Source organism: Psittacula echo (genome assembly GCF_963264785.1).
Source record: "Psittacula echo genome assembly, chromosome: 5".
In the NCBI taxonomy this organism is placed as follows: Eukaryota; Metazoa; Chordata; class Aves; order Psittaciformes; family Psittacidae; genus Psittacula; species Psittacula echo.
In genome coordinates, this window is record NC_137739.1 from 9,182,747 (window position 1) to 9,194,989 (window position 12,243).

Consider the following 12,243-nt stretch of genomic DNA (forward strand, 5'->3'; position numbering starts at 1 on the left):
ACAGTGTGTGCACAGCCAGCACAGATTTTCCTTCTCCCTCCCACTTTTATAGCTGCTTGGGAAGCTCCCACCAGCAATGCCTCTGGCAGCTCTGTAGCTCAGTTCTCCAGAATGGAGGTAGCTGTGCCCAGTAATCATGATGTGCTACAGGAACTGTCTGCCTTCATTAACATCTATCAGAACAGTTTGTCATATCTGCAACAACAAAATTTATCATAAATATTTTCTGTACCCTTATTTCAAATTTATGTATTTGTTGATTTCAAGCTTCTGGCTCAAATCCTACAGATTTAACTACAAACTAATGATACTGTTGAATTGCCAACAACAGAGTAAGAATGTTTCAAGGACACGAACTTAATATACTCCAAACTGCAAGAAAATACTTGTGTTTCCATGGAATATATCTTTGGATATAGGACCTTCCTAAAGAGGTTCTTCCATACACATTTGTACTGTAAATGTCAAATCAGACTTTTACATTGTGTTGGAACTTCAAGTTAAAAAATAAAAAGGGCCCAAATTAGAAAGATTATTCTATCCTTATAAACTCATCACCAACTCAATGACAGCCTCTGCAGCTTCTTCCAAAAACCTGCCCTAACTAAAGCAAAATTATCAAGTTTCCAATGTAGCAACTAAAAAAATCTGTTTACCAAACTCTGAGATTCTCAGCTTTGTTAGATTTGTATCACTAACTTTAAGCTACACAGTACTTCAGAAAAGAGCATATGCTAAGAAATAAAGAAAAAGGTCTTCCTTCATCTAATTTGGCCATTCATGTTTAATTCACCCTCTACATATATCATTCTTTGCAATTCTGAGTCTCAGGAAGACCCACTTTATGTTTAGTAACATCAAAGCGACAAGCATATTTTATTATACCTTAGGTATACTCTTCACAGTTACAATGTAACCTTGCATGACTTATGAATGGTGAACGGTGGAAGCTATAAGTAATGGATTTTACTCTGCTAAAAACCAAAAATCACAAGATTCAAATCAGAACTTTTCCCACAGGGGATACAGTAGATGGATCCTGCTTAACCTTCCTCAGGTTAGTTCAGACATGACTTTTTCCAGCAGCACAGCAGAAGCAAACACCAAATTACCTGGCAAAGAGACACGGCTGTCCACACACATTGACAGGATCCTTTCATACACCAGTTTTCCTGGTTTTAAAATAAACAAAAAAATCATTCAGAACAAATGAACAAACTGTAAAACACAAAATGTTGACACAAAGGTTCCCTCTCCAACATACACTGGAATTAGCTGGAACAAAGCTCTCCAGAACACTAACATTGTGCTGCCCTCTAGTGAGGCTGCACTGTTAAGTCTAAATTTAGCACTTTGCACACTATAAAAAATAAAATGAAATTATTTGGCTCCCTTAAGAGCAGAGCTAGCACAGGTCAGATTTCTCCCCAGCCAGGAAAGGACAGCCAGTGTCCTGCCTTTGCTGAGCTTGGGTATTATGTTATCTTCAGCAATTTTTGGTAAGTAGGAAAGAGCACAAAGCCTGAAAAAACAATTGGATCTGTCATAGCATATCCTGCTGAACATCAAAATACCCTTCTACTTGGAATGCCATTGTAAATCTTTTCCATAACATGGCAGAAAACCAAGACAATCACATGAAATGGATGACAATTTCACTTAAAGGATCATTTAAAAGTTATTAAAATAGATTTAAAAAAATCAGTAACTACTTTCTGATCACTTCATAGCCCCCGTTCAGCTAAAGAAAACTTCCCAACTTCTGTTCCTCAAATATAAACAGAATGAAATACTAAGTCGATAGGTTGCCAAAACCAAAACACTTTCATGCCAATTACACTGTTTTAAATTTCAAAATGCAGAGATCATTTTTCTTTCAGATATTCACTAATACATAAAGCACAGAACTAGAAAATGAAGTATTTTCATTCTAAAGACTTCACTCATAGTTTTGAACAATTACATACCACGTTTATACCACTAATGCCCAAATGTTTATGTTGGAAATATTCCACATTAAACCAGAGTAATTTCAGCAATTTTCACATAACTTTGGTGTTTTGCAACATCACAAGAAATAATTTCACTTTTTTAACAATTGTGTAGTTAGTCTGGCACAAGAGATACTTACCAAAAGTATCGAGGATATCCGTAATTAAAACAAATTTACTTGGATAGAACTGGATTACTGTTGTGTCTGAAAGAAGCTTCGAACACTAGAAGGAGGGAAAAGAAAAACAAGAACAGAAACATTTTTAGAGGACAACGCAAGTTCGTGTTTTTACCCCAGACAGGCTAAAACAGATGAATATCTACAGATGGAAAGAACCAACACAAACAATCCAGCAAAAAGCAGAAGAACTCCTAACATCATGGTACTCTTGGTATTTTTTAGGTTATTACTCATGTCCAGCAGAGCTAGACATAGATCTGGTTTTCCTTTACGTAAGGTAATCTACAGTGCAAAATTTCAGCTGACCATGCAGATCTGTGCATTTGTTCAGACAAGACAAATCCTCTCCCAGAAGAAGCATTAAAAGACACTTCATTTCTAAAATAATTTTTTAAGGGTTTTGGGGTTTTTTTCAGTTACTCAGCATCTCTCTAAGCATCCACATCAAACACAAAATTTTATATGGACTACATTAAGAAACAATTTTAAAAGTTTAGCTGATGAGCTTTTCAACACATGTTTGTGTTCAAACATCCTGGAAACAGGCTAGCTGATCCACAGTCAGCCCCAGGGAGCAATCTGTGATCAATCACCACCCACAGGCACCCAACATCATTGTGGCATTTGGATTATAATGGTAGCTGGTACAAAGTCCCATATGAAAACATATCAGCCCATTTAGTTCTAGCGCTGCTGAATGTTAAGTCCAGGTAGGAATGTGTCCATCTATGACATAAATTCAAAATACACACCGAGGAATGAAGACATTTTGAAGATATTTAATGAAATGATACTTTGTTTTCCAAGATGATGCACAAACTGCAGACTGAACTGGAATCAAAAGTTTGGCAGAAGTTAATTCACAAAAAAATCAACTTCCACCTGAACAAAACAGGCAAATGACTGACTGGGGAGAGAAACCCACCTCCTCCCCACTTCAGCTAAATGCAGCCTTTGACAAAGAGTCTTCTCTGATCTCTGTTTAAGTCTGATAAGTGCAGTATTCTCTGTGATCTCTGCCCCTTCTCTCTCCTTCATCAGAAAACAGCTCTTTGATCTCAGTGGAATAAAGACCCAAGTTTTCATTGCATTCCAAAAATCCAGGAAGCAATCCAATACCTCACAAGACTCCTTGGTTTTAACAAGAACATAATGACATTTGAACATGCTTAAACGAGGGGCACGCTTAGCCTTTTTGCTTTATTCATCAGGGAGGAACTTAAAGTGAGTGCACCAGAAAGACAGGCAAGAGAATTCGCATCTTACAATGAAAGCAGAATATTCCCTACCGCATGGCAAATCTGTCATCTTCAAAAAAGGTAATTCAGTAGCTGTTTAGAACCTACATGTACCATGAACACTTAATTACCACTTTTCTTAGAGCACACATAATCAACTTACTTCAGCTTACTCTAAGTAGCTTATTCCTTCTTGACAAAGTATATGGTAAAAAGGCACTTGAGGAATCATAGAATCGTTTTGGTTGGAAAAAAGCCTTTAAGATCATCTAGTCCAACTGTTAACCCAGCACTGCTAAGTTCACCACTAAACCATGTCTCTAAGTGCCACAGCTATGCCTCAGGGATAGTGAGCCCACTCCCTCGCTGGGCAGCCTGTTCTAATACTTGACAACTCTTTCGGTGAAGAATTTTTTTCTAATACTCAGACTAAACCCCGCCTTGTGCAGTTTGAGGGCATTTCCTCTTGTCCTATCGCTTGTTACGTGGGAGAAGAGACCAACCTTCACCTCACTATAACCTCCTTTCAGGTAGTTGCAGAAAGCAATCAGGTCTCTCCTGATCCTCCTTTTCTCCAGGCTAAACAATCCCAGTTCCCTCAGCTGCTTCTCCTAAGACTTGTTCTCCAGACCCCTGAACAGCTTTGGTGCCCTCCAGCACCTCAAGGTTGGTCTTATATTGAGGGGCCCAAAACTGAGCACAGTATTCGAGGTGCAGCCTCATACAACCGGCCTTGGCCCAACAATCCAGCCTGTCCAGATCCCTCTGCAGAGGCTTCCTACCCTCAAGCAGATCAACACTACCACCCAACTTGGTGTCATCTGCAAAATTCCTGAGTGTGCACTCTATCCCCTCATCCAGATCACTTATCAGTGACCGGTCACCAGCTGCATTTAACTCCATTAACACCACTCTTTTGCGGTTGGGCAGACAGTTTTTTGCTCAGCACAGCACACCTGTCCAAGCCATGAGCAGTCAGTTTCTCCAGAAGAACGCAGTGAGAAGCAGTGTCAAAGGCTTTACTCAAGTCTATGTAGACAACATCCATAGCTTTTCCCTCATTCACTAAGCAGGTCACCTTGTCCTAGAAGGAGATGAGGTTATGTCAAGCAGAACCTGCCTTTCATAAACCCATACAGGACACCTGGTTGTCCTGTACATACCATGCGATGGCATGGTGATGATCTGCTCCATGACCTTCCCCAGCACCAAGGTCAGGCTGACAGGCCTTTAGTTCCCTGGATCTTCCTTCCAGCCCTACTTGTAGCTGGGCGTCATGTCTGCTAACCTCCAGTCAACTGGGACCTCCCTGATTAGCCAGGACTGATGAACGATTGACAGTGGCTCAGTGAGCACTTCTGTCAGCTACCCCTGTCCCCTTGAGTGGATCCCATCCAGCCCCATAGGCATGTGTGTCTGAGTAGTGTAGCAGGTTCCTGACCATTTCCCCTTGGATGATGGGTGCTTCATTCTGCTCCCACCCCTGTCTTCTGATACTCAGAGAAGAACTGGGGCAAAGAAGGCTTTAAGTACCTCAGCCTTCTCCTAATCCTTTGTCACTATGTTTCCCTGCATCCAATAAAGAATGGAGATTCTCCTTAGCCCTCCTTTTGTTGCTGATGTATTTATAGAAACATTTTTTACTGTCTTTTAAGGCAGCAGACAGATTAAGTTCTAGTTGGGCTTTGCCCCTTTTAATTTTCTCCCTGCATAACCTCATGACATCCTTGTAGTCCTCCTGATTTGCCTGCCCCTTCTTCCAAAGGTCACAAACTCTCTTTTTCCCTCCTTAAGCTCCAGCTAAAGCTCTGTATTCCCTCAGCAACTAGTCACACCCTGCCTTAACAACCAGAACTCTTTCTGCACTTCAAGCTCTGTAAAACTCCTGCATATAGAATGACAGCTTCATCCCCAATGTCCAAATGAAAGATCAGTGTAATTTCATCATTAGTTCTTAAATCAAGATAATTCTGGCATTCAAATCAAAATTGCCTTTTCCAGCCTAGCATACACTTCAGAAAATAACAATCAAAAGCCAAACTTACCCCTCCTGTTACACACTAATCAGTAGGTGATGACAATCATAGACTATGCATATAATCACAGCCTGATGTCAAGAAAACTGCTTAGTTCTTTTAGAGGATATAACATTCTTAATATTATATTATTTACTAGGCAGAACCACAACAAAGAAAGCTCGGTCATGTTTCCACCCTATCCTGCTTTCTAAGTCTAGAATGGTTATCCTTTATAACTTTTTATTCTTATTAATTACTCAAATACCTGTTTCATTCTTACCCAGTCTTTCAATTAATGATGAGCATCTGCAGCATGAAGTTCTAGTGCAAAGTGAACAACACACACACACCACTAACAGAGGAACATATGGCATTTTGATACTACTTTCCTAAAAGGAAGCACTGAATCCCATCTTAGAAACTACATTATTTCAAAACTGTTTGTGAAACCATTTACAAAAGAACATGTGATGGGATATTAAATTAATGAGCATAGAACATATTTAAGCATAGATTGTGACTGCATGTCAGACACTGTATACATATACATTTATTAGTGCACTGTAAATACAGTACATCCATGTTCCTTTTCATCCAAAGACTTTTCATATTCTCTTTCACTAAAATATTCACGCTTCAAAATGTTATATAAAGATTTTTTAGTATTACAGTATTAAGTGTTTTTCATAGTATTACAATAGAACATTAGTCACCCTGGGTCACACATTTGATCTCACTTACTTTATGGTTCATTTCCTTTATTATCTTTACTACAATTTAAGCTGAAATTACTGTAAACCGTTTTCAAAAGAGTATCCAGCATGATAAAAGAAAAAAAATCATGACTTTATATAACCCCACTTGATGCCTATGAGCATTATATCAGTTTTACAGCTTTTAAGGATGCCATTATCTCATCTGTCCTCTGATGCACTCTGCCTCTGGCTTTTTTTAAAGGCCAAGCCAAACAAAAAGAGCATTTAATTGTCCTATTTCCCCCTGCCCCCCTCAGAGCACATTGCCCCAAATGAGCCAGAAGACAACTGTGGACAAGTTTAAAGAATAAACAAAAACATACACACACTTTAAAAATTTGGAATTGTTTTCTGTAGCTTGCTAGGATCCTAAATCAGATTATTCAGTTGCCTTAGTTACTCCAGATGGGGAAAACACTGACATTCAAAAAGTCATTCTGTTACGACTTGGGGTAGGGAGCAAGGGGCTAGAAGGGGAAAAGGAGAGGAAAATAAATTATAAGCCCTCAAAAGAGTTGATATCACTACATGTTATTTATACATGTTATTTATAATTATCCCTAACCAGGTAAATTTTCCACATCTGTCATTTAGCCACTCTCTTTATGAGAATTCCATTCCCCATACCCTAGTCAAAATTAATACATAACAACAAAGTTGAAAATCCAGCTGTTGTCAGAAGTCATAAAACTCAAAGAGATTGGTTTCAGTGAAGAACAGAATAAAGCAATAGAAAAGTATCAGAAAACCTTCTTTCCCCAAGAAAGAAATGGGACAAGCCACACCACTACCAAACTCATCAGCTCTGTACAGAATGAAAATATTAAAACTGACCTGGATGACTATTTTCAGAGCTTTTACTTTCTGATCAGAGGACCAAGCATCCTTTAAAGACTGGTTCAGTTCTTCAATTCGGTTCATGTAATCCTGCTGAGTCAAATTCAACAGCTCTTTCTGTGACCCCTGGCAATTAAAAATAAACCTAATTAGCACGAGAGGGAGACCATCTTCATTTCATACTCAGTACCAAAGCACTCCTATGACCTGTCTTCTCAAAGACCTTACAGACCTTATAAAAAGATTACACAGCAAAAATAAGCTAGTTAAACCTGGAAGCAGAAATAACTGTTTAAGCTTTAGAATCAAACTGACACAGGAAAAAAGTGACTAAAAATGCATTTAGAAAAATCTTAAGGTGGTTCTGGAACAGTCTTCAGCAGAAATAAGAGTGACATTAAAAAATAGCTTCAGGACTAGTTTTGATGTGTTTATTAAGCTGTATTACAGAACAGATCTCATAATACCTGAGAATCTAGAAACAACCATCAGTAAAACAGTCACAGACGAAGAGATAAAATGCAAATGCAATTACAGTTTCACAAAAGGTTACATATTTCCTTATGATAAAGGGAACTTGATTTTTCTACTAAAATAATTCAATCCTTTGTGATATGCAAGTATTGGAACTGTGCTGGCTCAGGCAACAGGCAACCTGAAGTTAGTGAAGAGGCAGCACTTTCAAAGCAACATTACCCAAAACAATTCTAGAAGTACCCCATAAATTCAGGTTCTAGGAAAGTGAGTTATGGAACACCTCATCTTTGCACAGTAAAATACTGCAGTTTGAGAAACAACTTGAGTACTCAGTATTTCTATCAAGCACATAAAGGCAACTTTAATTAATCTCAGGTAGACGAGATGAAGCTTCTGCAACGACAGCAAATTAAATTATCAGATGTTAAAACTTCAGGCTCCACAAAGGTTTAGAGCATCTGCAGACCGTGCACAGAACTGAGGTAAAGCAGCACTGGTACACCAGGTGAATTTTCAAATCACAATTTCTAATGATATAAAAATATGACTCCAACTGAATTCTGCAACAATAAGGATTGAAGCTACTAGGGAAGTCCCGTGGAAAGTATATACTTAACTAAATATTGCATAAGCACATGCAGAATCAGGACCTTTTTAAAAGTTTCGTAAAAGATTCTTATTTCACAAATTTACTTTACTTTTCAAATGGTGATGTAACTGCATCAGAAGACTGTCTCACCTCTTCCAGATCATCCAGTTCTTCTAACCTTGTCCTCACTTTTTCAGAAACTGCTGAGCCAGTAGTTGCAGCTTTTCCTGTAAAGAATTGTATACTTGAGTTTCTTTACTTGGACCTCTAAAGGGAAACAAACCTGAAGAAGCTTGACAGACTCAGACAACTAGTCAGCTTCCATGCTAGAAGACAAGTGGTTGGATTTATTTGGTGACTATTTCTGAAGACACACATTTAAACATACCTACAGCTCATTCACTTTGAACAGGAAATGGCAAGTAAGCAAAACTGAATATAAATGAATTTTCTTGCAAGTTTTGCTGGTAAGAAAAGACCCAATGCGTAAAACCATAGGATAATTTAGACTAGAAAAGCCCTATGGAGATCTACGTCCTACTCTCCTCCTCAAAGCAGGTCTGATTTTGAAGTTATCACAGATTGCACAGGGTTACATCCAGTCAGTTTAACAATAATATCTAAGGACAGAGATGTCACACTCTCCCTGGGCATCCTGTTTCAGTGTTTGACCATTCTCATTCCAAAAAACTATTTCATATTTTTGCAGAAGCTGAAGCGCTGCATGCTTAATCATATATAAAAATTCTGATTTACTATTTTTTCTGATTTACTAATTTCTGATTTACTATGCAAGGCCAGACTTGCTTTGCTAGAAAACATGATAAAATATTTAACATTTGGTTCTTTTTTGAACACTCAGCATACAGCTGAAACCATTTCACTTTCATGTAAAGAGAATAACTGAACAAGTTCCCAGGGGACTTGTTTGCTTTCCCTTCCAGAAAGCAGGAGAGTTGATAAAGATGACCTTCAGAACCTTAAATGAAAGTTTTAAGTTATAGTGGAAGGTAATGAATTCCATTTCCTTCCACAACACATAATCACAAATTCATCAGCCTACAGGAATACAAGACAAAGGTGGTTGTGTGGTTTATTTTCAATACTTACTTTAAGTAAAATTCCAGCAGAAATCTTGTTCACAAAAACACAGACCCAACTACATGTCGGAATGGGGGAGGCCAGGAAAACACTTTTCAACTATACTTGACCGCAAACCTGTCACTATACACCACCTCAAGCAAAATTTGTTGCTGTTAAAGAAACTGCTTACCTTTTTCAGATCCCATGTACAGATTCTGTGAAGAAAGAGAAAAAGCAGACTTCAGAAAACATGTACTCACTAGCATTCCAAGAATGCACACGGTAATTTATTCTTTTAATGAAGTCCCTAATGGTTTAGAAGCAGATATAAGACCAGAAGTAATTTGTATTGTTACACAAAAAGACAAAGTTATGGCTTCTAAGTATCCACAGATCTCTGGACTTGGCTCCAGAACAGTTATTACAAGTGAGAGTTGTGGTACAGCTTTCTACAACATTAAAACTGAAATCTAGAGAGACAGTACTTAACCATTAAATAACTGCAAAACAACAACAACCAAAATCCATTAAAGGTCTAGTAGAAACAAAACTGGAGAAGATGCCACTTACAATAGAGAGCTTCTCTGTTGTCGTGTATCTAGCAAGGATTTCACCACGTTTGCTTGACCATGGTTCAAAGTCACTTCCTACTGCTGAGCTGTCATCTTTATCCCGTTTCTTTCGTGTGCTATCCTACAAGGGGAATTGGGAGTGCAAATGTTAAATACAAATCTGGAAAAAAAAGAGAAGACCTATAAAGGTCAACTTCATATTTCAAGTTATAACTGATCCTTCCAAAAGTTACAGTATTTAAAAAAAAAAATAAAAATTCCATATTTCAATAAATATGTCAACATCAGCCACATAGAAGAGGTAAAGAAAAGAAGAATATGCTATTCTACTAATAAAGCATATTTCTCATTTGCATTAACCTCCTAATTGGCAGAACAAATCTATTTTATCCAGGGTTGGCTTTGTGGGGTTTTTTGAGGGGAGGGGTTATTTTATGTAGTGGAGATAACTGCCTCCAGTGTTACCATGGTCACAGTAGTAGTCACGGGATCTGCAGCTGCTGCAAACAAAGACAAGGGATCGGTACCATCCAGTACACTGCTCAATGGATCCAGCATAGAACTGGAAGAGGAGGAGGACGTAGAAGAAGTGCTTCCTTTCCGGTTCATTTTCTTGGTCTTGGATTCAGTAACCTAAAAGAAAAGTTCAGAACTATTAAAAAGGCTTTCTCTTTCCCCCTTTTTTCTTTAATAAATCATCAAAATATGTGCTACATAAATTCTGCTGTTGCAATGAGAGCAGGGACAACTAAAACCAGCTCTAGAATGAGCATCCACATTTAAATTGAAGCATCTCCTTACCCCTGAACTGCAGGCACTCTTTGATAGCATTTCCATTACTTTTTTTTTTCCCCTTCCAATTCCAGGTCCACAGAACTACAAGAACAACCACTCTAAATTTCTTTCCAGCACCCCCCCTCTATTTTATTGATTTTGTCCATCTCCTCCAACCTCCTCCTTGCTATTTGTTTTCCTCTGCTTGTCTCATCTTTACTTTCTTGTATAATACTCAAGCCTGAAACATCACATCCATTCTTAAGACCTCCGCCACATCTCTCTACTGACCTTCCTGAGCAGAAGGTGCTGTCCATTTATCATTCATTACAATATGACTATCATCTCTTTGAGGCTGGATTTTTTTTGTACATCCATAGTTTTAAAAGCCTCTCATACATTAAGGAAATGATAAATGTTTTAAGCATACAGCTGACTGGAAGTTAACCCAAAACCAAATCTTACATCAAGCAATTATGCAGGTTATTTGTAATGCAACAATTTGATTTTAAACTTATCCATTATTCAGCATTTAATGCAACCAAGAAAACCCACAAGTTGGAATGCTATATTTGTCAGGAGGAGACTGGTTTTGACCCATAACAGCATCAGCAGATTTCTGTAAAGGACAAACAGAATAAACTTTGATGTCTCTAACATAATACGTCACTAAGAGAAAGCAGCTTCACTAGTACTACCACCAGCTTCAAAGCATTTTAATTTTAAAGGAACAGAAGTAAAAAGAAGAACACAATCAGTTTGAATTCACATTCAATTTTCCAAAAGCACAAGAAGAAACTCACTGTAATGGGCTTTAGTGGATGGTAATCGCCAAAATCCAAGGGTATGGATTCCAGTTTGCATGCTTCAGATTCTGAAACATAGTTTCTTGATCTTGCATGCCTTAAAAAGAGTAAAAGGAAAGTATATATGCATATGAATAATCATATACGTACTTAATGAACAGAGAAACACATCCTACACCTATACAGATGCAGACACATTAACAAAAAGAAACGCATGTTGAAAAATAAGTCAATGTAAAGACCAGAATTTCCCTTTCTACTAAGATACATAAAACTGAAACAGAAGAAATTTTACTTTCAGCCACTCAACTTTCCATATCTCTTCTTTACAGATATTCCTTATCTAGCAGTAAATAAAGATGTCGCTGACAGCTCACACTTGGCATACCACTCACAGGCCAAAATCAATCCTACTCTAATTAGAATGCGAGACATCACCAGGCAGTATATATGTCTAATACACACATGTGAATGAGGAGCAACTGTTCACCCTGCAAAACTACATTTACAATGTGGCTGTTCAAGTGGTAAGACAGCTTGTAACATATCTAATACAGGGGACAAGTCCAAGCTTGCACTGAAATGATGCTCCACTTTCTAGGGAAAGGAGATGAAGAATTTCTTTCTTGGCCACAGCAATGCAGCCAACTTCTGAGAGCAAACTTATTTTAAGTAAACTTAAAATAAGGCTTGGGCCAAGCAAGGGTTTCATCCCGAGTGCATACTGCAAGATACACTCCTGCCTGCAGGTGCTGTTTTAACAGTGGCTTTTGGCCTTTTTATACACACATGAGCATCACTGCAATTGCCACCTCTCTCTACCTTTGACGCTTGCCAGGCTGCCAACATCCTAAAGCACAGACTTCAGAAAGCTTGCAGGGAGCACAAACAAGCACGGCAGGTAAAATGGAAAAGAATCGC

General features: G+C 38.2%; 1 protein-coding gene across 3 annotated transcripts in view; it reads right to left on the minus strand.

Moving 5' to 3' along the window:
- The window catches only part of VPS35L (VPS35 endosomal protein sorting factor like), a 56,843-nt gene that overhangs the window by 42,707 nt on the left and 1,893 nt on the right, over window positions 1-12,243 (minus strand). The window contains exons 2-9 of one of the 3 annotated variants that reach the window (XM_080617382.1): window positions 11,320-11,419; window positions 10,208-10,375; window positions 9,741-9,863; window positions 9,361-9,385; window positions 8,238-8,314; window positions 7,019-7,147; window positions 2,132-2,216; window positions 1,113-1,172 (exon numbers count right to left, since the gene is read on the minus strand). In XM_080617382.1, coding sequence (XP_080473508.1) covers window positions 1,113-1,172; window positions 2,132-2,216; window positions 7,019-7,147; window positions 8,238-8,314; window positions 9,361-9,385; window positions 9,741-9,863; window positions 10,208-10,351 — 643 coding nt within the window. In that variant the 5' untranslated portion in view covers window positions 10,352-10,375; window positions 11,320-11,419. Of the gene's footprint in view, window positions 1-1,112; window positions 1,175-2,131; window positions 2,219-7,018; window positions 7,148-8,237; window positions 8,315-9,360; window positions 9,386-9,740; window positions 9,864-10,207; window positions 10,376-11,319; window positions 11,420-12,243 lie in introns of those variants that run through there. The other 2 variants (XM_080617383.1, XM_080617384.1) reach the window with 2 other exon arrangements.